At 30.5% G+C, this 26890-nt stretch overlaps 2 protein-coding genes across 2 annotated transcripts in view; one reads left to right on the forward strand and one right to left on the reverse strand.

The window, feature by feature from the left end:
• Window positions 1–4676, reverse strand: part of LOC119839557 (clavesin-1-like) — a 13194-nt gene extending 8518 nt beyond the window's left edge. Inside the window, exon 1 of the mRNA XM_038365902.1 lies at window positions 4655–4676. The gene's annotated coding sequence lies outside the window, so the exon portion shown is untranslated. The remainder of the gene's footprint in view (window positions 1–4654) is intronic.
• LOC119839561 (clavesin-2-like) lies at window positions 4212–25688 on the forward strand. Its single transcript, XM_038365907.1, has 6 exons — window positions 4212–4400; window positions 17169–17339; window positions 19360–19454; window positions 20693–20837; window positions 23402–23595; window positions 24030–25688. Exons 2-6 carry the CDS (start codon window positions 17189–17191, stop codon window positions 24327–24329), a joined length of 885 nt encoding a protein of 294 aa, XP_038221835.1. The 5' UTR covers window positions 4212–4400; window positions 17169–17188; the 3' UTR covers window positions 24330–25688.
• Window positions 25689–26890: the final 1202 nt, after the last annotated feature.

The raw sequence follows: 26890 nt of genomic DNA on the forward strand, positions 1-26890 counted from the left end.
CAGATTCGAAATTCAAATGTAATATTTTTTTATAATTAAGTGTAACAGTATTTATGGCCAGACTAAGTATATATACTTGATGTGCATCGATTTTTTGATGTTTTTTCGCCGGATGTTGCTATGCATATATTGTCATTTTGTTTGCATACTATTAAGAAACTACTTAAAACATAGATAAAAATATTTAAAATGTCAAAACAATTTTTATTACATATTTATAAATTTTAATTTATCTTGTTCTATAATTATTCTACACGTGTAGCACAAAGGCATAATTAAGAAAAATTTATTTATTTTGTATAGCAGTCGACACGCAAATGCTCCATTAAAAAGCCTATATTATTGCTGTAGAATCCTTTTACTAAAAAAGTTATAATATTATATTATCTGTACTTACGTCTAAATATAAAATACATACTATGTAATAAGAAGTATATATATTGTTATATACTCTGTAAAATTAACACGATTTTTAAAGAGCAATGACAAAATTTCTTGCTGGCTCTTCTTTATAGAAACTGCTTTCCGACCCGGAAACAAAACTATGTTATGACGATTCAAAAGTTCGTCTCTATGGAGTCTAATTGAATAAGTAAATGTTTGAGTGCGTATGCACTCAAAACTCAAACATATATATACATACATATGCATATATATGCATACATCACAGAGATCAAAATATTGCATTAAAATAAAAGCTTAATCCAAAGATTTACGATTTACATAACAATTTTGCGCCACACTGCATAACTTGCAACAGATAGCAATCCTAGTTCCTACAAACTAACGTAAAAGTTACATTAGGTTACCTAATAATGTCTGAATAATTATCCTACTTTAAATACCACTGCTTTGAAATACATCTAGGAAGAAATTTTTCATATATACTCTATTGAATATTATAGTTTAGAAAATAATATAATAAATTGTAATTTTTCTATTGCATAGTACTCGTGACGTATTGTTCTTTTTCCTGCCATTGTTGAGAGATTATGCAGAATTAAATGTAACGTGTTGCGATATTATTTAACACATAATGAGACAAAGACGTCGAGTTGTGAGTAATGATTTATTTATGGTATACTAGCATGAGTCACAGACCACTAAGAGTTCAAACGTGTAACCACAGAACAGGTGCATAAAATATTACAATTTAATTATCGTTACAGTAAAGTGTAATTTAACGGTGCTACTTTGTTACTTTTCTACATACAGCACAGATAATAATACAATAAAAAATATTTTTTCGTAGTAAATTTTTTAATGCTTAATTGAGTTAACAAAATAATAATCAAACACGTTAGGTTTTAGGAATTTACATCCACCTTATCTGTGGGGAGTAAATTCACTTCACATACCTTTTTAAGTTTATTCGTTTATTTTCGTTCCCAATGGAAGGAACCAACCAATCAACGAAAAATCTGCGAAATTCCATGGAAGTATTAGAAACTTCAGTTCCGTAGTGAACTAGGATAATATGAACAGAAGAAGTTCATGCGACCGAAGTATCGCCGTCCCTTACCTAGCCAACTAAACAAACAGCTGAGGATTTGGATTTGGATTAGAGAAGCATATAAGTCACAAAGCGTCGTCGGATACCAGGCAAGCAGACGTTCTCAGTAGTTACGGACCGAGTCAAGGCAGTGGCCTTTACAACGCTGATATTAAAGAATGTTACACAACATAACTCGTGTATCATTAGAAGTATCGACGGCAATTTTTAACCACGGATAGAATGTCGTAAAATCGTTGATAATTTTTAAAAAATCATATTTGAATAAAAAAATATTTGATTTGATTTTCCTATTTAGTTTCATTGGATTTAAATAATAATAGCAATTTATAACTTATGATGCATATAAATAGTATGTTGATGAATGTATTTTATCAGGCAATTTTTTTTAAACATGGCTTCGGCTCCAGTGAAGGACTGCTATACGGACTTAATGTTACGACAAAAGAATATCTCTATGTAAAAGTTTAATATGTTTTTACATCGTGATTTATGATTGACTTCTTATTTTAATCATTACTCAAATGATCAAAAGTACAATGACTAAATAAATATATGTATATATTTCAGAAATTTTATTTTAATTTTAATTATCACTAATGTTAGTCGGTAACGAAGTTATATATCCTAGTTATAGAAACGTCTAGATACCAGGCTATCATAACACAAAGTACAGGATTGGAATGTTCATCTTAAAATTTGGGTCAAAGTCAGCAAAAGATTTACATGAATGCTGAAATTTCTCAATAGTCAACTGTTAATACTATCAAAAATTAAGTTGACCTTACATAAAGCCAAAACAGACCTTTATTACGAATATTAACTTGACCCGAAATTAAGAACTGGTCCCATATTGATGTAGATACAATGATAATATCTCGTATTTGTCACTTTTTATACAAATTATGCAATTCGTGTAAAAATATGAGTAATATTTACAAATATTACTTCATTACTGAAGAATTTAAAATTTTGTCCTAACAATCAAAATTCGAGGAATAAATTCCTCATTATAATGCAATTATTTAGAAGTAAAAATTTGATTTTAAAGAATACAGTTATATTTAATAAGTACATAATCGTGATGAAGCCTCAATGTGCCTTTCCAAAAATAGTACAGTATTTAGTATTTAGTAGAAATAAATCATAGTTTCGTTTTCAAAATCTTATAAGTTGGACACTCTCATTGTTGAACATAATATCCTCGATTGAAAGCAAATCAATAGAGATAAGAATAGAGGCATTATGAATTAAGCATATTATTTGAGAAATAAAGCTCAGGATAATGAGGATAGGAAAGAGAAAAAATAACGTGGGGCCCTCATTGATTCGTCCTACAGCTTATGCTAATAGACGTGTGTTTTATTTAGGAGTCCCATTTATGTATCCTATTCCTAAACTAGTTGAGGCTCGCGTCTTAACCTTCTTCGTAGCTGTTATATTATAGCTAAGTTATATATAGTTTCCTCCATAATCTATGAAAAACTGAAACAATTTTCAAATCGGACCAAGTGGCAAGTAAGTCCTGAGATTACCGCGTTCAAACACAAACAATTTTTCTCAATTACGTAGTATTAGCAAAGAAGCTATGTATTATATTTTAATATATGTGGGTTTACATACACAAGAGAACAGATATAGATCAGGTGAATTAGCTGGGTATGTATAATATCTATTTATATATAACTTACTCTGTATCTAGAATAAATTATGCAAAAAGATTGAAAATCAATATAACATGAAACCAGTTTAAAGAATTATAAATATTATTGTTGTGATAATTTATATTGGAGCTGATAACAGAAGTGGAGTTTGGTATTGACGTGTATTATTAGCACACGAACCATAGATAAGAGTCCGTGATTGCGCTGTATTAGTTAAAATTTATATATTTTTTTTATTTAGTTATTAATTCGACTGTATTTTTGTGTTATTTACCTCAATTTTTAATGAGTGAACCGATATGTTATGATTCTTTTTTTATTTGAAAGCTGGTGTCTGCAATGTGGTCCCATAAAAATTTCGTCTAACTCTGTCAATTTGAGGGCAGTTTAGTTTTTCTGTCAAATGTCAAGTCTTCTTTTTATACACAACAATTAAAATGAGATGATTTTTGAACTATAAAGATGAATGAAAACCTCAATATTTTGAAATAGCCAAAAATAAACTATCCTATCTTTTAAGGTGGATGAAACTGCACATGGTGTGTAAATTTGATTAAAATCCGTTGAGCAGTTTAGGAGTCCATCGCGGACAAAGAAAGTGACACGTAATTTATATATATATATATATTATGGGTACTGTTATTTATGATCTTGTTTTGATTAAAATAGTGAAACAAGTACATACAATTTTGAAATGTTGCCAATTAATTATATTAATATCAATTAGATTCCATAGAATTAAAAAAAAATATGCAATGTGCGGCGTATAAAATTTAATAAAAACATTTAATTAAATAATGTATTTAAATTATAATAATATTAGATTATATATATATATATTAGCAATTTTTATCGCTTCTATTAGAAATGGGAAAGAAAAGACGTGCAAGATAAAAAAATCCGGGTATTTTTTTTTAAATATTAAAGTTTTATAAGTCCACTAGTACTCGGATAACATAAATTCATTAGCACGTACAAAATAAAAGCCAGCGTTGAAGACCGACGCGCGCGGCACAGCAACCAGACATAGGTCTACAAAGTTTTTAAAAACTGCTTCAAGTCCGCGGCGTGCGCATGCGTCGTTCGTAACAATGTGTTGTTTTATACAATAATTATTCGTTATATTTACTATCCAAGTGCTGTGTTAAAAAATTGTTGATATCTTTGGATTTTTTTCGCTCAGCTTAAAAAGAGTTGTGTGATTACCATCTACTGGTTCGAATGTAAGTTTGATTTTACAATATATTTGCATATTCAAAAGAAAATGCACAAAGTACGTATTTCATAGAGATTTCAGGCAAAAGCGACATTTATACTTTTGAAAGATTTAATATTAGATACTTATTATATCATAGGATCAATGTTTAGTTTATTCGTTATGAAAAAAATTAACTTTTAATACTAACAACATAAATTTAAATACAATGTTATGTTGCACAAATGCTATAAATTAAATAAGAAAGTTATTTTTACTTACTCTTTAATGTGGGTATTTGGAAAACATTTTCCGTTTTTATATTCTCTTACTATATGTATTATTCAATTGTTTTATTGCTATGAACTGTTGTACAGGGCATTATTTTCCTTGAAATATTCAAAACAACTAATATTAATAATAATTTATTTTCCTCATTTGATAAATTCCGTGGTTATTAATAATTTTGTTGGCTGCTTTTGATGGGATGGATTTAAACATTTTTTTTTATTTTTTTTTTATTTTATTTCTTTCATCACAATAATTATATATATACTTCGATACGAAAAATATATAACTATTTATATTTTATGCGATTACCGTATTAATAATTACGTAATAGAATAATTATAATATTATTATCTTTGTCTATCCTTATCAACATCTTGAAAACTTAATACATTTTGAAGGTTAATTATGTATTTCAAATACATTAGCACAGATAAGATAATTCTTCCACCCGTGGCTTCACTTGCGTGGGTTAAAAAAATGTGTATGAAGTACTTTTCTAAGGAATTTCGAAGAGGCAGTATGACATTTTATATTACTTTAGAAGCGTAGAATAAACGAAATATATTGTTTTCTTTTGAATACTCCAAACCCTTCCTTCCTTGAATAAGTCATCACACTTTCCATCCATGTTACCCTTGTATGTCATGTTGGTGATCCTTAATGTAATAAATAAAGTCTTCAATCTCAATAGTAACTAGTAGAGTTGTAAGCTCTGATGAGATGCTGTAGTCCGAATACGTAGTGATCTAGTCGGCTCGGACATTATACCAGGAGGTACCATCGTTAACTCCTTACGTCCTGGTATATATCATAATCATTTTAGTAAAAATTCCTAAAGTTTATTTTTTTAATTCACAAACTAACTAGCTATATATGAGGTCAATTGCAAGTCAAATGTGCATAATGATGCTAAAATACTATGTATTTCTCCATACACACTTCCATAATACATTATATTAAATGACCTTTGAATCAAAACCGACTCGCATTGACTATTATCTAGTTTAATAAGTACCTACGTGTAGATAAGTATATGAACAGAATCATTAATGGATTATGATTTAGTAAATTTAATCGTATGCCTTATGGAAATAGAGTTGAGTTTAAAATGTTAACAGGTGATAAAAATTAAGTTATTTCGTTATTAGCATTTAATTGTTCCAGTTTTTGTTATTTATTTGTGTACACAATATATACTTAATGGATTTATTAAAATATATTTGGGACTGTTACAAAGTTATGTAGGTAGTTAAATATACAATATTTAAACTTTATTTAATGTACTTATTGTTATAAATTGAAATAATGTCACGCATTGTCATTATTTTTCTTTTTTTTAATATTCACTAGTTTATCGAATAACAATTTAAGTATAATGTCTTATTTACGTTTTTATCAAGTTGTTTATTAAAATGTTCAAGACCTGATGAACTACAATGTCTAAGCACAATATACAGATTAATTCTCCTCAGTCTTCATTTGTCCTCTGTTGGACGTAGGCTTCTCCTATGGCACACCATTTAGCCATGTGATCTTACAAAATCCATAAAAAAATGAACTATATTAATGCTATTGCAATATTTGTCCTGCACCGAACTGGTGAAATTTTACACCTGGTTTACATAAAGATACCTTCCTTTTATATCGTCTTACAATTAATGGCGTTTGTTAAACGATGTCAATCGTTAAAATATTTATTATTTTCCTCAAATACGCTTTTACGTCAGTAACGGTTTTTTGATTTGGGTTTTTAATATTGTTATGAAGTTTAGGAAAAGATTATAACGGCATATGTCATACGTTAAATTATTTATAAAAACATATTGGTAATATTTAGGATAAAAATATAAATTTATATCGATAAAATTTAATGAATTTACCGCTGAAGATTCTTCTTTCTAATAACCTTATAATCCTTACTAATATTATAAATGCGAAAGCGTGTTAGCTTGAATTACTTTCACGTTATAACAGAGCGGTTTTATGGTATGATTTTTTTGAAGACAAGAGGCTAGATAGTGACAGGTTACATTTTGCAGTTAGAGATTTATTGCATGTTTATTGCATTTATGCATGAGATATATGCCATGGGAATTGCCTTTGACCAATAATACAGAAAGCTTATAAGCAATAATACAATTAATGTAGCGTGTGCTAAGACGTAAATTTCATATTTAATTCGGAATAGGATGGTATTTTTTAAGATCTCGGTTTAATTCGAGAATTTTTGGGGTTTACGGTATACGGAATCGTTACGTACGGGTATTAGCATAGTTTTATGTTATCTGTGGTAATAATTAAAAGATAGGTAGGATATGATATGAGATTTGAGCCTGAAGAGGTTTTATTACGAAACCACACAATATATAGGTTTTCCTGTTCATATTAAATTCAAAAATAACTCAAGAATAATGGTCACAACTAAATTTCAATCACAGCTGTTCTATATTCTAGATTCAATTTTCTCGAATCTCGAAGTTAGCTTTTTTTTTTTTTTTATGTCATAGCGGGCAGCTGAGCTGGTGGTTCGCTTGATGGTAAGCGATCACCACCGCCCATAAACATTCGCAAAGGTTGTACCTATGTGAATGCGCTGCCCGATTTTATGGGGTAAGGGAAAAGGAAAGGATTAACGACTGGAAAGAAGGAATGGACTAGGACGGGTGAGGAAAAGGAAACGGGCCTCCGGCTCCCCCACTCACCGTACGAAACACAGTGGCATGCCACTATTTCACGCCGGTTTTCTGTGGGGGTGTGGTACTTCCCCGGTGCGAGCTGGCCCAATTCGTGCCGAAGCGTACTCGACTCCCACAATAAAAAGCTTAATTTATCTTCTCATTCTCCTCATCACATCTTAGCACGGACTCGATTCAAATATGTGAGTAGATCTTCTTTGTGTTACCAATTACGTCAATACATAAACTAAATTAATAATTAAATCATAGATAGTGTTTTATATTTATGACTAAAAATGTCTCGACTAGTTGTTACGTATTATCCTACTAATATTATAAACGCGAAAGATTGTATGGATGATGATGTTTGTTATTCTTTCACGCGAAAACAGCTCATCGTATCTGTATGAAATTTGGTAGAGAGATAGATTATAGTCTTGATTAGTACATAGGCTACTTTTTACCCGGGTACCACGCGTGTGACGTCGCGTAGTAAGAAATAAATATCAATATGCCATAATTCTGTTATATTATGTTCTGTGTCAATGATTTAACTTTATTCAGTTTTAGGTAAGTGGAGTTGAGTTGTAAGTGACTTGAAGTTTCAAAATTTGAATCCTAAAAGAGTTTTATTTTATCGCCCTCTTTTAACAGGATTGGTCCAAGATGGCCAACATTAGATGACATTTGTCTGCTGTCAAAATGATTACGCAATAATACAAAACAAATTGTCATCTATTTGAATCTGTTTCAATTAGAACCAAAGATATGCGCGGTCCAGCCGGTTATGCAACCTTGAACCGTGTTTAGATCGCTTTTTACTTTTCAAACCTTCACGGTGAGTTAGGCTGCTTATCTATGGCTGAATAATTGCTGTTAGGCTAGTGTGAGTCACGTGTGAGTGCCACGTTCGAGGCCGGTATCGCTTGTTGATGTATCATTTTGGTTTTTACAACAAAAAAGCATAGAGTAATAACACTATTTGGTTATCCTTAAGTCAATATCGCATGAAAACTCCACGGGTCAAAGCTTTTTTTCATTCTGTTTAACACGTGTCTGTAATTGTATTGTGTCTCTCAAATATATGATCGAATTTCGTGATGATTTATTTTGTTGTTTTGTTTAGCTAGATTCTAAAATCTCTCAGTGATATGGCGTAATAAATTTCCACAATATTCAGCTTCTCGTCGCGAACCCCAAACTTTGGTACATTTGTCGGAATATCTAATATATAAAATTCTCGTGTCACAGTTTTCGTTGCCATACACCTCCGAAACGGCTTGATCGATTTTGATGAAATTTTTGTGCTTATCCGGTATCTATGAGAATTGACCAACATCTATTTTTCATACCCCTAAATGATAAGAGTAAGGCAGAACAGCGTTTGCCGGGTGCAGCTAGTTTTTATATATAATTAATGTCTGACAGCGAATTTGTGTCGAATCTCAATTAATCTTATTCACTGTATTTTTTAAATAATGAGGCACTTATTTACGTATCTAGCTACTAGTTTTTAGATCTCGTACTTATAATTTAAATTATGTTCTCTTTGACCGTAACTGGACAACCTTCACGGTTATATAACGAGTAGAATACAGGTTCCCTTTTAGGGCCTGAACTATGGCATGGCAAAGAATTACAATTAGGCGTGGAAGGTTCTTGAATAAATCATTATATTTTTATTAACTGATACCTGTGACCACGTATTATGTACGTATAAAAAAAACATAAGGGATATATTTTAGGCATTTAATTGTAAGGTTTGTGTGTTTGTCAATATGAATCACATACCTAAGTAAATAAAATTAACGAGTTATTGATTGAACATGACTGATGACAACACTTGATACCTAAATAACTTAGGTAAATAATTAAGGATACAAGGAACATATATATTACTACAAATATGATTGTTTTGATTGATTGCTGAATTGAATATATTAATTAAATATATTATAAACAAATCAGCAACATATAACTTTTTATATTTACTACAAGAATATTGTACAATGGTAGATTACGTACTAATGTAATGTAATTTAAAAGGATTTTTATTTTATTTTTATCTAAAACCTCCGAATAACCTCTTATTTTTACAAATTTATGTGATTTTTGTTTAACTAAAGAATTATGTTCATAAAAATGTTAAATACTTGTATAATGGTGACTCAATATCAGTCTAAACAATATAAATATATAATTAATATAAAAAACCTCTGATAAACAAAAAGAAGCAATAAAATACCAGCAAGGTCATAATATAATAATAACCACTTAGGAACTAAAAATATATACAGAAAATATTTATTATTTTACTGAATTTAAAATTCTCCGTCATTTTATTTATGAATGAATGATTTCATTTATAAATTAACGTTGATATTTACCGTTATAAAATATAAATAAACTATTGAATAAATATTGTTAAATAAAATTTCTTTAAAAATAGTTTGTCTATTTTTTCTTCTTTAACTAAAACCGTCAGCTAGACTGACTGTTGCTCGCAGCTTCGCCCGCATGGTCAAAATAATCCTACAGACTCTTACCCCCTTTTTATCTCTTTTAAATCTTAGAAGATGTTTCATCATATGGCATGCTAAATTTCAGCCCTGGCCTGACCGTTGATATATTAGTCAGTTTTAGTCAAATCGCCTTTGCGTTGTACTTAATAAGTTTTAAGCATTGCAGAGTCAATGGACAGCTTCCGACGATGAAGTTTTAATAGAAGTTTTCTATTCATATTTATGTTTTGCAATTTTTTTTTCTATTTGATATCAACTCCATGTATGGCGGGCATAGTTCAAGATACTGCGACCCTAGTTTGTTAACCTTAAAAATTAACACAAAATTATGAAAACAAGCAGATAATTGCGAAGCAAAACAACTATTATTAATTACTAACGGTCCGCCCCGGCTTCGCCCATAAATATGTAGCCTATAATAGCCTTCCTCAATAAATGGGCTAACACTGAAATAATTTTTTAAATCGTACCAGTAGTTCCTGAGATAAGTGCGTTCAAACAAACAAACAAAATGTTCAGCTTTATGATATTAGTATAGAGTTATTTGTAATTCACGTTTAATTGGTAATTATCTACTCCGATTATTAATTTAGCCACAAAGTTTAGCTTTAACATAAATATAAATAAATAACTTTGTCATTACGCTTTTCTCAATAATTTCTTCGGTACGAGGAAGTTCCATGACATTTCTGTTTGACTCTTGACACTCGAACAATGAGAGTGTCAACGGGTGAAGGTGATTGAATCCTTTTTTATTTGCCCTTTCTGTTTAACACGACTTTACGCAATTATCCTTAAGTATTTAAGTAGCACGATGATTTCCATTACCATTAGGCCTTAAAACGCGCATTCCAGTAACTATTTATCTTCATCTATTTATAAATGTTAGTATAAGAATAAGCGGCCAAGTGCGGGTAGTCTCACGACACTACGGGTTCCGTATAAATCAGCTAAAGATCAACTAAAAAACAATTTGTAACCGTGCCAGCCAAAAGCTGGTTAAATTGTTTTTCTCTGAAAATTTCAACTGTCTAACAATCACGGATCATGAGATACAACTTGGTGACAGAGGGACGGACAGCGAAATCTCTGTAATAGGGCCTCGTTTTACCCTTTCGGTGGGGACCCCTAAAACAGTTAATTGTAACAAAGAAAAACCCACATATCCCCTTGCGGAGTAATATTTCACATTTATTTCGGTAACCAGATATCTTCATGAGCACGTTTTCAGATTATGTTTCTGTGCCCTGAACATCTACCTACATAATTTTATCTATGTCAAAAAATATATAATCAGTAGATATCAATTGTTTTGTAAATTGTGACAAAAATATTAACAAATTATGATCTTAACATACATCGTTTGAACATGAAAGCTTATTGAAGGGATATGTTATCCTGGTCTTGCTAATCTCTTTAGCTTATCTTATTCCACATTGATAAGAAAAGAAAACTGCAGAAAAGGTCAATTTACCAACTTTCATCTTCTTCTAACTTTAATCAATATCAGGAATTATTAATGTCCCTTCCTTATCTACTGACGAACAACCTATCGACAAGCAGAATTAACTGCCTTTTATTAGAAATTAATATTAATATATTTATTAAATTCTTAAAAGAAAAAATCTATGTAATGCTGCGTTAATTAATATTTGTTGCATCTATATTTTTGAATAATAAGTGAAAGTGTTTCACGTTCTTTTAAATAAATTCGTATTACAACACAAAATATCGTATTATACTCCTATATTATATAAAGCTGAAAACCTTTTTATTTGTTAGTTTATATGCGCTTATCTCAGGAACTGTTTTTATTTTAAAAATTCTTTCGCCATAGCATATGATCCCTGTGTGCTATACATATAGTGTACTAGGAGCGAAGACGCGGCGGACTAGTCTATCATAAAACCACGTTTTAACAAAACAATGGTACTATTGTAAATAATGTCATGTGTTCCCAGTATTATAGATAGATTTCTCACTCTGTACATATATTATTTCGAGCATTGGCGTAATATTTTGATTCCGTCCCACAAGTTAGTTATCCATACATGTTGATTTAAAGAACGAATTTATTCATATCCAGCATTCAAGGATGTTGTATGTGTGCATAAACTATTACGATGTTACCTTATTGTTCCTGTGTGTGTAACCTTGTGAGGATGGATAATATGGACTATTTGTATTTATGATTCTAACCAACAAATCTATGTTATTATAAACTCTTAAATAAAAATTCTCACATTATTTTATATATAAATCAGAAGAAAATATAAAAAAAATGTTTTTAAAAATCTGTATTGAACGGTAAATTAAATAAAATAACCAATAAAATTAACCTTGACCTTTAGCTGGTGGGTTTAAATGTTAAAGTGTTGACTTATAAACAACTTCGATGCTATGTATCGTTCGAATAAAAACCAGTTTTGGTGGAACTTACCGCTGCTGTTGAACCAATGCATAAAAATGCAAAAGTAATCTATATGTCTTTGTGTCTGTCTGTCTCATCTTCACGCCTAAACCAGAGATAGTTTGAGACACGAGTAAGGACATAGGATAGGGAACGGAAACTACGCAGAAAAATACTCAGGCTTTAATTTTTTTTCACTCTTATCAGATTCACTTGTATGTTTGTATGTTTATTTGTTTTTTGTTTGTTTGTAACCGACTTCTTAAGAAAGATTTTCACTCACTTGAAACGGCATATTTCAACTTTGTAGATTTATCGAGGACTAATGACGGAAGACACCAGCTTTCAAATAAAAGAACCAAAAGTTAATAACTTTTCTAACAAATCCTCTAACAAATCAAAAAAATTACTATTGAATTGAGGACCTCATTTTTGCAGTCGATTGAAAAGGATAATTATCAGCTTAAATTACGTATTTGTCAATTCCATGAAAACATGCTTGTGATAAAAGTACGTTTTATTCAATAGCAATTAGTTCAAAATGTGTTGAGTTTGTATTCAATTATAATAAGATAAATGGTAAAACTTTGCGGTTTTAGCAGTTAAATTGATCATAAAATTCATATTAAAATGCCATATTATCCTGTGGCTGATTGATAGATATTTTTATTTTATTATTGCAGTTTTTTATCTAAAACACTAGATTGTTGTTGTTTCACTAGCAGTAAGGTTAGCACCTTGAACCGCTGTATGCTTGCAAATTACCTGTAAATTACATTGTTCAGCTGCGATAATCTAGTAATAAGTGTCTACTTAAAAGTGTAAGAGTTATCATTAGGAACTCAACAGCTCATGTCTGCATTAGTTTTTAAATCCTACTAATATTATAAACGCAAAAGTTTGTAAGGATGTGTGTGTGTTTGTTGCTCTTTCACGCAAATACTACTCAAACGATTGCAATGAAATTTGGTACGTAGACAGCTGGACAACTGGAATAACATATAGGCAACTTTTTATCCCGATTTTTTTACGGGATACGGACTTACGCGGGTGAAACGGGGCGCAGCTAGTATTATCATAAGTGTCAGTTTTTCAGTTTTAATATTCCAGATAATCATGAATCGTTATAAATTTTATTAAATATATAGTGGGAAGATACTGCCGTCTAAGATACAGGCTCGACCTAGTTTTTACGACCAGTGTCCACAGTTATAAGGTTATGGTTCAAGAATTGAAGTCTCATACAAAATTTAAATATAAGATGCGGATAAATAAAGATTCTTATTTTTCTTTTTATAATCAAGTAAAATTAGTGTAAATTTCACCAATTATTTAAACGGCTTTTAATTATAAAATGGATTCACCTTGCTTTTTACAATTACCACGCTTTTATTAGCTTCACGTCTGTTTATGTGTAATTAACTTCTTTAAATTCGATTGACCATAAACGGGCATATTTAATTAAAACTTTGTAGGTACACTTATCAAGGATCGTTAAAAATACGATAATTTCGTGGTTTATTCTTATTAGGATTCCCAGGATTAAATAACTTCCTTGCGAATACTCGCAAGAGAGACATTTATAGAATCTATCATTAAAGGATGTTTTTGATTTACTTTTTTTCTATATTTCAAATATGTTACAGGCTCTGACATTTGACATTTTAATTAAGGGTTACATTTTTCAGAGGACGCAGTTTTATTTGATTGATATGAAGGAAGGTTAATAAAACCTAACTCCAACTGTTTATTGCATGCCACTATTTCACTCGGGTCTCCTGTGAGGATGTGGTACTTCCCCGGTATGAACTGACTCCAACATTAAAAGTTATTAGGAAAAAGGCGTAACAGTTTGAATTTAAGCTTCTACTAACCTCTACAATTTAATGGGAGAGCACGCTAAGACAACAGTTAACAGATTCGTTCCGTTTACTGTGTACCATAAAAATATTACGTTTCAATGGTCTTATAAACGATCCCTTACTTCATCTTTATCTTCTGCTTCATTTTATCGAAAGGCGGCGGAATATTTTTTGATCCTTAATATCGACTACGGTAACTTTATGAATAACACAAGAAATTAAAAAGATATGAATCTCCAATAAAAATACCTAAGTAAGATTAAAATAAGGTTAACATTAAACGGATTTAAGAGAAATTATCTCAGTTTTTAAAGTCAGTTTTGAACGACAAAATTAATCATTATTACATTTAATAATAAAGGTTTATATAAGCACAATAGTTTATACTTAGCGGCCTTGACCACATCGTTCTTGATTTTCTAAATATATAATTAGTTATGAAGATAATTGCTTAAATCTTTAAAGTCATTAACTAATGAGTATTGACAAATAGGTGTCATTAGTTAAACCCTTTTACGGGTGTTTAAGAATTACGGCCATTGAACTCACTTCATTCAAAATCACACTAAATGCAAATAACAGTACAATATGGAAAGAACTTACACAAGTGGAATACGTTATAAAAACTTTATTTGAATTTTCATATAAAATTAAATTATTCTAAATTTAGGAATATTAACTGATTTAAGAGAGGAGTTTCAAAAGAATGCTTTATTAATATCACCTACACTTTAACATAAAGATGAAGAGTTTGTTTTAACGCGCTAATCTCAAAAACTACGATATCTATTTCGAAAATTATTTCACCGTTAGATATTTACATGTTTCGTTGCTATAGGCTATGTACCACGGACAGTGCAGGGGCGAACCGCTAGTGAAGTTATATAATAAAAATAAAAAAAATAAAAATAGTAAAAAAAAAATAATAAATAAAAATAACCTATTTACTAATCCAGTTTAAATTCCTAATTTCTTTTGCACACAATCGGGTAGTTTTGTGTAAAAGATAAACATTTAAAGATCCAGAATGATAACTATGATTTATAAACTATAGAAACGAACCAAAACAAATAGAACAAATAGAACAAATGGAACAAATGCAACATTGGGCCGGTTCATTGGCCGCAGAATTCGAGACCAAATTCTTTATACCTCTCTCTTTACCCATAATTATTTTCGTTGCAAATGGATAAAAAATAAAACACGATCAGTATGTAAACCAATCAATATAAAAACTTGTTTCTTTGTGTTTAGGTCGAACATTGCATTTGGTCAATGCCTCGGCGGCCTCGAACTTATATCACGCATGTGCTGCATCCCGTTCGATACATCGACTACAAAGTGTGTATAAATCATTGTAGTTGTGCAGAATAGCAGTCACGTTATGAGATGAGCGTATAGTATTAGTATAAGTAGAAAAATTTACGATATCTTCTATTTGGTAGTAAATTTGGTCACAACAATATTGCAATAAGTAATAAAGTAATGCGTTTCTAAAGTATTTATTTTCAACAATAACAGAACCGCCACCAAATTGACAGAACTGGAACAAATTCAAATAAGACCACATTGCAGGCACCAGGTATCATATAAAAAAATAATCGTAAAAATCGGTTCATCAAGTAAAACAAATACATACAAACACAAAATAAATACAATCGAATTGATGATCCTCCTTTTTTAAAGTCGGTTGAAAAAGATCACCGACGATTCTGGGGAGGGAGGTAGGCCCCAATTTACATATAGAAACAAATGAAAACAATTTGCTATCTAACACAAAAAGAATCACGTCAATCGATTGAAAACCCAAAGGGTTATCAAGTGACAAATTAAAAAATAAACATACAATCGAATTGGTATCTTCTCGTTTTGGAAACATCAGTTGAATAAGTTTTACCCACTTTTTCGTTCAATCTACGTAGAAATAAAGAAATAAGGTTCAAAATTCAAAGCGATCACAATAATCTTATGTATATTCAGAACGTGACTTGGCTCGCATGGTATTCCGGATAAGAAACAGCCAATATTTTATTCCAGGCCACTAACTTAGTATATCAAATTTAATAAAAAAATTCAATCCGTGGTCCGTTTTGTATTCCTCACCGTCACTGTCCTTCTTTCCAGTCGTCCTTTCTTTATCCCCTTTTTTATCACCAGCTCAGTTGCCCGCTTATGGCATAAAAATGGTAAGAAAATACAAATCCGCACACATAAGTAATTTAAACCGTTTTAAAAATTTCATTGAATGTTTTCTACACTACGAACATAATAAAACCGGGGACTTTATTGGAACCCAAAGTGGGTTCAATAGAATCTTTATCGTCATCGTAAAACGTTAAAAGTATCATGTTTGTAACTTGTCGTAATATAATTATATATTTCGGGAAATAATACTTATATTAAATATAATTGCATAATTGCAAGTCCCGATTGAACAATTCAGTTAATTTTAACAGTAGTATACTTTGGTAACTGTTTAAAATTTTAATTTTTTTCCAAATGCAAAGTATTTGAAATGTTATACAATTTTACGATGTTTGTCACAATATTTACGGTAAAACATATAATATTTACTTGTTTAATTCGAATATTTTATTGTGACTTAATTTTTTATTATGAAATGCAAAAAAAGTTGAAAAGTGAGTAGATTTTCTCTTTCGAAACGATAAAGTTGTTAATTATGTCTGCAATCTCCATAAATACCAGTTTTACAATTGTTTTAGTCTAAATTTCCAAAATAATAATGCACGCTTAATGAAACTATAATTTGTCATTGTCAAGTATTCATTCAGTACAGGTACACAATAATCAAATAAATATACTAATTTTGTTTTATTTTGACGTCTTATCTACTAGTTTTCTTCGTTTTGGCGGAACCATTCATTCCATCACATAAATATCTATATTTTTTGTTCTAAAATATTCAAAATTTCCGAATTTCATCAATACCTTCATTTTGTTCACAAAAAATTATTTCAATCTTCACTTTTCCTCTCTTCATTCCCTATTAATATGTTTTTTTTTATTTTGTTACAGGATCTGAATACTAGGGCACCATGATGTACGAGTGTTTTCTTGAAATAGGTTTTGAGGCGGAGTTAAATACAAAAGAGGACCCCGAATTGTTGGAAATTGCACCAAAAATATGCAACGAGAATGCAAGTACCCGAGAAACAGCCATAACGGAGTTAAGAAAAATGATATTTGGTGAGTAAGGGTCTTATACAATATCCCAAAAAATAAGTAAAGATAACACGTGACCCTGTTAAATCAAAATTATATTGATATATTATACATATTATATTGAATAAGTTAAATACGAAGTGTTAAAAAGGGCAAATGTTAAAATAGGAAGTCACACGATTCAATCTCTTTCATTGAAGCAACATGATACATTTCAATACAACAATGAATCTGTGCGAACATCTTGCAGGCGTCAGAGAAGTCGCATCATATTAGCTGTAACATGATGTTATCTGTTATGTATTTACATCTCTGCTTTTATACAAAACTGATACTCTCGGCTTCGCCAGGGTTGACTCGAAAAAAAAACAAAACCCATATTATTCTAGCCTATGACCCGAAAAAAAAACAAAAATGAAGCCTATGTTATTAAAGTCTATGGTAAATAATCATTTATGTATTTATTGTGGTAACGGAGGTTACATTATTATTAAAAAGATAACGTAGGTTGAGTGGTTTTGAGTTAACCGTAACAAATAAAAAATCAGGTTATTAAATATTATTTTGAAATTTCTACCAATAGTATACACGATATAGAGTCGAATGTATCACGTTTGATAACGGTAATTAAGCAGCTTAGCGTTAATTTCGTATTGTTTCCATAAAGTGCAAAAAAACACATTGAATCTTGAAGTGACCTCCTGATTTTCAAACGGTATGTTGTGTGTGTTAGCATTGTTTCAAAATCTGTTGTTAGTCTAACCTTTATATATTTTTGTGAATCTTAACGGTACAACAATATTGTTCCTATTAAAACTTCATTATAATTTTTTCTAATTTTTCAATTGGATTTCCTATAAATTGATAATTTTTATTTCAGCAAGAACAAAGTAGACCGTATTTACCATTATTAATAATAGTCTAATTAAATACTTCTTTTGTATCCTAGCAATAATGTGTTATTTGTGTATAATCATGGTTCTTGACATGCAAATTAATTGCTCTGACCTTTAATAAAATATTTACATGGACGACTGGAGTTTTTCCAAAGAAACGTAAGCTTGCCAACTTACTATCTATTCTTAAGAAGAGCAGTCGACCTGATCCTACTAATTATCGACGTTCTTATAACCTCCATAATCTGCGATACTACGGAGAGTATACTGAACAATTGTTTCTCGCAAGCATCGAGTAATAAATAATAAAGCTACTGAATGATCATCAACCGTTTTGTGCAATTTGCCCTGTCAGGCGCCTTAAACTCAAGCTTACTGATTCTCCAAAAACGTAGTTTATCAAAATTTTTTACCTTTCAAATGACGTTCATTTACTTTAATATAATTCTCAAATTATACACGTTAAGTAACAATATAATTACATTTTGAATTTATGTATCAAATTTTATATTCTTAATTGATCAATTAATATTGACAAAAAATTCATATAATAATATTATTATAAAAATGCAGTTCAACATTTAATGAATCATCATGATTCTTATTTCTTAAAATATAACAACGAAGAACTTATCAAATTAATAATTCTGTAAACGCGTAACACAAGGCAATAGAAATGCACAATTTTTAGTAGTTTCCGTTCCATTTCATCTATTTTTACACGCTTTTTATTAGCTTCACCTGTATGTTTGTTTGTATGTTTGTTTGTAACCGACTTCTTTGGGCGCGATTTTGACCCACTTTAAACGGCCAGATTTCATTCAAACTTTATAGATTTATTGAGGACCGATGACAATACACTTATTTGATAAAATTATTCCATTTTTCAATTTGAAAAATATGATTTTTTTAAAGCGTGTTTTTTAGTTTTTTTTAAACTATTATTACAACTCATTATATAAATGTGAGAATTATTATAAAGTATTGTTTAAGATGTGTCATCTATACTAATGTTATGCAGAGGTAATGTATACGAATTTTTATGTTTGTCACGTTGTAGTGCCTATCTCTGGATCTTCTGAAACGATTTTAAAAATTATTATTTTATTTTTATTATAAACGATAATCTACAATAATCTTTTTTTTAGATCGAGCAGAGTGTGAACCAGTCCGGACTGACGATGCGTTTCTGCTGCGCTTCCTACGAGCTAGAAATTTCATTGTACCAAGAGCTCATAAACTTGTAAGCAGATGAAAATTTATTTTGTCACGACACGCTTTATACGAAGGCATTCTATTGATATTCTTCAAAAACAAAATGCCTCATTTTCCTGTTCAATGAGGTTTTGTATCTCAGATCATGTTATTCATGCTTAAAAAATATGTAATCTTTAGGACAGGAACAAGTTTTTAGAAAGAAAAAAGTTTCAATGTCCAACAAAGTAGGGCACGATTTTTTTATGGCAATTAAAATACAGTACAATACATACTTCTGAGAACAAATAACGTTTTATTAAGTTAAATCAACAAAATTTTATAATTTTAATTTTTGTGTATACACACATAATTGTTTTATATATATGGTAGATTATGAATTGAAACTTTTTTTTTTCATTAGGCCCTTGAAATTGTTTCTCATAATCGGAATCGAATAATACATTTGAATATTTTAATTAAATAAAGTCTCTCTAAGAAAGGAGTGATTAATTGATACGAAAAACTTTAAATCTCAGCTCAATCTATTCGGACTGACCCTTTTCATTTATTTATGCAGATTAATGTGTAAAAAGTAAAGGATTCGGTCATAACAGATGTCTGTTTTGTCAAACCGAAACAATCTTCGCAACCATTTGTATTGTATTTTGCAAAATTAAAACATTTTTTACGTAAGAAAATTCGTGTCATTCATATTTACCTTGAACGTATTTGGGTGTGTTCGGATCGTTTATTTTGGGATATTATAACAATTTACATTTTACTTTATTCCTTACTATCTCTTGCCCGCGGCGTCGCACGCGTTAATAATATAAATAAATATTATGTATTGTTTTATCATCGATCTTATACAACCTTTTTTAGTATTACCAAAGATCAATAAGTACAAGTATTACCTCAGATCTAAATAAATTAAATTAAATTAAATTAAAATTAAAAAATTAAGTTAAAAAATCTTGATTTGCAAAATATTCTATTACTTCTGGTAATGTTAATACTGTATTTATAATCAATGCAATAGTCAAATTGAAACGTATTTAAATTAAATTTTTAGTTTTATAGCACTGAAATGCTTTATAAATGAGAAATTTTTCAAAGAATAGAAAAAAATTGATCACGAGGCGGGATTCGAACTCGCATTTTTTGCCATGGGATCATGGGTGGCCGAGAGGCTAGGCGTTGCTACGGTTAAATAAATACGATTAATTTCTCATTAATCTTATTTATTTAACATTTAAAGGTTTTAAGTATTAAATACTTTTTCAGCTAGTCCGCTACTGCACATTTCGTGAGCAGTACCCCTATTTGTACAAGGATGTCGACTTGTGGGGGCTGATGAGGGTGGGCGAGGTGTTTGGATGCTGCATACTGGACCGACCAGATATTGGAAGACTATCGATGCTGAAATTTGGTACGCTTTTAGATCTTGTTACAGTTGACTGTTCGAAATACATATAATCTCAAATCTTATAGGATGTGTGGTATATGGGATTGAAGAGAAAATTTATCATATACTAGCGGTCCGCCCCGGCTTCGCCCGTGGTACATATTTAGCCTTCCTCAATAAATGGGCTATCCAACACTGAAAGAATTTTTCAAATCGGTCCAGTAGTTCCTGAGATTAGTACGTTCAAACAATCCAACCAACAAACAAACTCTTCAGCTTTTTAATTTTAGTATAGATATCATTGGTGATGCCTTTTAGAAACAGATTGTGAACAATTACTACGTGTGAATGTTTTTACGTCCATTCATAAATTTCATAGTTGACAAATAGTTAAGCGTTAGCAATTGATATGCTCTTAATTGCACACAACGGAGTTGTAGTTGTTAACAGAATAATTAAAAACCGATAAAGTGTTGTGCAGGTTGATTCGTTTAAAAAATTTTAATATGTCGACAACATATTTGCGACATCAATGAAAACTAATATATATGCGCTATTGTTTAAGATTATATGGCATTGACTTATTGACGGGTTAAAATCTTATACCTTTAAACGAGCAATTCTTGTATATATATATATATATATATATATATACAAGAATTGCTCGTTATATATATATATATAATTGGAATCTCGGAATCGGCTCCAACGTTTTTCATGAAATTTAGTATACAGGGGGTTTCGGGGGCGATAAATCGATCTAGCTAGGAATTTTTTTTTAGAAAATGTCATGTTCGTGTTTTATTCGTGTTTTTTTTTTCCTGACATCTATTGGTGAATAATAATACTATTTTGCTTCGTAGATAGCTGGACAACTGAAATAATGTCATATTCGTGTTTTATTCGTTGTTTTTTTTCCTGACATCTATTGGTAAATAAAAATACTATTTTGCTTCGTAGATAGCTGGACAACTGAAATAACACATAGACACTTTTTATACCGATATTCCTACGGGATACGGTTACGCAGCACGCTTACGCGGTTTCAACCGCGGGTCACAGCTAGTGTTAATTGATAAGACCCTAATTTGACAAATTAAATTGCATACAAGTGTAATTGTCCATTTTCTTCACCATCTACTAATTCCCATAATTTTAAATATAATCAATTTTATTATAAGATGTGATGTTAAATATTTTAAATGATGCTCTATTTGTGTTTAATAATAATTATTTGAATATATAGAAGCAATGAAAGAATGGAAAGCAAGTTACTAGAAAGTGTGCCTACGTAAACATAGCAACATAAAAAAATCAAAGAATCCGCTAATACATTAAATTTAAAGAAATGTACACTAAACCTATAAGATTGATTAATAAATAAATAAAACGTTTTTGTGAATGATTACAAAATAACAGTTATTTTCGGAAGGCCAATGGCTTTCTATCAGGAGCAAAATTGCAAAAAAATAATATGCGCTCTTAAGGACATTGCATAAAACTGCACTTTTAAATTATATGTTGAGTACGCTTTACGTTATCCGCTAGTTATAGTTGGCCTAGTTTCCATGCATTGAGATAAAACCTTTAAGAAATATCACACTAATATTATACATGTGAAAGTTTGTATGTGTGGTTGTTTGTCCATCCGAATTTGATGAAATTTGGTATACGCTGACTTGGGTGATAGGCTATTTTTTATCCCGATTAAATGGTCCCTTGGGATAAAACCGGAATCTAGAAATCCTGGCGAGACGAGAGTATAGTATAGAATAAATATATATGTAACCGTTAAAACGCGTTTTTCGTTACAACGCGTTTGCCTAGTTAAAACTAGTTGTAACTGAATGCTTATGTCATGATTTGTTCTAACTAGGGAAAACGGATTAATAAAAAAATATGCTATATTTAAAAAAATACATTTATTGAGTCACTTTTTTTCGGTTGTTATCATAATTATCTTTATTGAGTTATAATATATATCATATAATATATATAATATATATTATAATCGTCTTCATGACTATATAAATTTTAATATAAAATAGGTTAGCAGCAGGCGAGTGCTATAATCGACTTTAAGGCTTTTCCCACTCAAACATAAACCGGTGTGGAGATAAACCAAACGTTAGTCAATTTATTAAATTTTTAACGCTTTTTCCCTGGTTAAACCTAATTGTAACAAAGGCGTTAGTTAACAACTAGTACTAACTAAACTCATTTTCATTTTAAGTTAACAGTCTATTTTATGATATCATTTTTGTGTTTCGAACTACTATGAGGAAGCTTTGAGGAAGCTATTTAGAAAGATGTAGGCTACATTTTATCGTGGTGAAACATCTAATTCTCATGGGAATGTAGTTGGATTATGCTTATAAGTTGCGGGCGGAAGGCTAGTTATTTCATATAATTATACAGTTCTAGATAAGTTCCAGTTACTAGCACTAGAACAACCTATATTCAATACGGATAAGGTTTTCTCAAGTATTAATGCAAATCGTTTATAAAATAAAAACTTATTCTAGTATTTAAAAGCTTAGTGTAAAATAGGCAAACCAATTGAATAAATTTTAATCGTTTACTTCCAGGTATGTGGGATCCTTCAGAATATCCAGTGGAAGACTTAGTTAGAACTGGGCTGGTATTTGCAGAAATTGGCATCCGGCAGCCGAAGATGCAGGTTCTTGGTGGTACCGTCATCGTGGACCTGCAGGGCCTCAGCTTGCGGCAGGTGTCAGCCCTGACGCCCACCCTTGCCTACCAAATTGTAGCCATCATGGGGGTAAATATACAATTTTGACTTTTGATTATGACGACATGAACATGGAACAAGACGATTGCTTGTCATTTTGATGGTTTTACGCTGTCTTTTAACCATGGTTGCAATGTCGAACTGCGATCCGATAACTAAGGATAATAGATGATGTTTTCGAATGTATGCGATGTGTAAATAACCGTCAGTAATAATCTGTACATTTTGGATCGGGTTTGAATTTTTATTCTAACCAATCGTCAATAAAGCTACATACTTGGCCACCAAATATTGAAAGGATCTAATCCTTTTTGAAAAAACCTAAGAAAGGACTTTGATTAATTCTAACCCCTATGGGATAAAATAGGCGATAAGAGTTTGTACCATAAAAACTTATTACAAAGCACAGCTAGTTTACGAATAATAAAAAAGCATACGTTTATAGTTTATCACACACTTTTCAGAGTGCAATACCTGCCCGCATGAACTCTTGCCATATCATCAACTACAACTGGCTCCTCAACACTTTCTTCTACGTGTTCAAGAAGTTCATCCCCCGGCACGCATGGGACAGGATCCATTTCCACGGCTCTGACTTGAAATCCCTCCACAAACATATCGACCCAGAGTGCCTCCCTCCCCAGTACGGAGGCACCTGTAGGAACTACGTAACGGGTACGAAATGGCTGAAGAAGATTAAGAAATACCGAGATGAGCAGTTCGATAGGGAAATGAAGCAACTGGGATATATAATTAAGGAATAGTGGTATAAATACATCGCGGTAAATTCATTTTTTCTTGGTGTGTTTTCAATATTTTGCAGTAATGGTTTTATAGATATAAATATATCCAGATAGATAAGAAATAAATAAACTTTGGTGCAGACAGACTAATACAATGTCCTAAATATTTTTTTATATTTTTGTTAATATCTACTATCTAGTCTTAGTAATATTTTAATACGTGATAGTAGAATAGCGGTCAAATGCCTTAAGGGGTACATGTAGGTTTTTAGGCAAAATATACCATACATTCCTTAGATTAATGATAATTTACACTGCTGTTACATATATAAAATTGTAAATAAACTTGACGGTAGAAGCTAAACCCAGTTAACGCCCTGAATACGGAGAAGATTCGTTAATTATTGAGTTATGTTTGTTATGTTAAAGACTGTTTTTAAGTATTAAATTTAATTATTTATCGGTATCTAAAGGAGAGAATCATGATGTTGACAAATTGAGGAACTGATTATATGATATTATTCAAGTGTTTTTTATGATCCTACCCTATAAAAAGAAATTTTTAATCTAATCAAATGTATTTATTTGATAAATGATTTAGAAATTAGCTATAGAATTAAGGGTGCTTACAAATGCTCAAGTTTAAAGTAAGCTTTTAGTTAATTCAAACGTGGTTGTGTTTAATTATGTGTACATATAAATATATTAAGTACTTCTATGTGATGTGTCGATAACCGTTTTATATCCATTGTGAAATGATTTTTATTTAATCAAACCTTGCAAGCTGCTTTTAATAAATTGAATTGCAAAATTCATCATGTCAAAATTTATGCTCCAAACCCAGTGACGTACAATTAGCATCTATGCTCTCGCCGAACTAAAACTCTGCCTCCACGTGTGTTAGGCAGAGTTTTCTAATGAGCGATACAATTGACTATGAAACATGCCTACCTCGAAATAAGGTGTTAATTTCAATTAAGGTATTGTATATCGCCGCTCGGATATATTATGACAACCTTTTACTTGGCGATTGTGGAACTATTTGTTTGTTGTATGTCAATGGTTATAACAAAAATATATAAAGCTACCAAGTATGTATGAATGAAAATTAATCATCTTAAAATCTAGTTTTTCTCATTTATAATTACTTGCATTCAATTTGATACGATCAAATGATATTTATTAAAGTAGTAAGACCTTATTTTAATACGAAACAATTGACCAAAGACAAATTGAATGTTCTTTTCTAATTTTCTAGTGTTGAACTAGATTCTGGATACTGAGGTTTCATCTAGTCTAAGTCCTATAATGTCGATAAAAAATATTTTTGGAACAATGTATAAATGTGATATTTTGTATGTTTTTTATAATAAAACGTTTGTGATACATTGATTGCTCTGAGTATTTTTTTATTATTGTAAATTTTAATTATTGTTAAATATTAAATGAGTATCCCTTTTTATTAATTCATTTATAAAAAATGTGCTTATAAAAGCACCACTGTGGAAATTACAGTACGTCACAAAAAATACGTAGCATTTAATTGATTATTAAAAGAAATTGTAGTAATTGACGTTTTTAATTTAATTTACGACATTAGAATATTTTTAAAATAAAAAACTCATATAGAATGGAAAAATCGGCAGACAACCAGCGTCTTTTACGAATATTGCCTCGAATTTTTCTAGTCTTCAAATATTTTGATGATAAATTAATGATATACTCGTAGATATTTTGGCATTTGATATAATTATTGATGATAACATTATTACGTTACAGAAGCGCTAAGTCCCAATAAATTATGAAGATATTCTTTAATGAATTTATGATCAAAGTGCGCGCTCAAGAATCTGAATTCAAAAATAAATAAAATTACTTATAATTGATGTTCGCTCATTGCCTGCAGGCGAACCATTACACGGGCTTGTGCTTCATAATTATATTACTATATAAACATGATATTAACCGTAGAAGGTTAGAAATTTATGTGCGAGTAAAATAACATCTCTTGAATAACGGTTTTGTTTGAGTTGACGAAGGTTGAAGGCGCTAGTTTTGTGGGACGGTAGCCTAGCTCGGGGATATGATGAATGAAACAAACAAAAGATTTTAATGCGACATTTCTGTTAAATTAATATGTTAGTGCTTCTGTTTCGTTTTTGCGCGTGGAATTAACAGACAAAAAGCAGGAAAATATTTGCAGAGTGTTTTTCTAAAATAGCTTAATGGTAAGGTAAAGGTTGAGGGTTACGCCGTGATATAAATAGATCATATTAGGAGCACCTGAACATTGAAAATTTCTGGAATTTTGTTTTACCGAATGTATTTTTAACACGTGTATTATTTCACATAATATTTTAATATTTGTTTGCAAAATAGATCAATGTAGCGAATGCATTTATAAAGACCATTTTTCTAATAATATAATCTCTCTTAAAAAATAAATGAATATTATTTTATTATTGCACTTGGAGAGTTTAGTTATCGATTCTTCTATTTCAGAATGATGTAATTTTTTTAACTTTACTAGCCTTGCCTTTGCTGTGGATTGCTTTTTCTTATTATAAAAAAATACAGATCTT

Source organism: Zerene cesonia, chromosome 4 (assembly GCF_012273895.1).
Source record: "Zerene cesonia ecotype Mississippi chromosome 4, Zerene_cesonia_1.1, whole genome shotgun sequence".
Lineage (NCBI taxonomy): Eukaryota > Metazoa > Arthropoda > Insecta > Lepidoptera > Pieridae > Zerene > Zerene cesonia.

What these genes read in the sequence shown, in the direction of transcription:
- LOC119839561 (XM_038365907.1), top strand. Translation starts at nt 17,189, where the DNA reads ATGATGTACGAGTGTTTTCTTGAAATAGGTTTTGAGGCGGAGTTAAAT. An exon ending in ACTATCGATGCTGAAATTTG is followed by an intron (nt 20,838 to 23,401) that starts GTACGCTTTTAG and finishes GTTTACTTCCAG; the next exon opens with GTATGTGGGATCCTTCAGAA. An exon ending in AAATTGTAGCCATCATGGGG is followed by an intron (nt 23,596 to 24,029) that starts GTAAATATACAA and finishes CACACTTTTCAG; the next exon opens with AGTGCAATACCTGCCCGCAT.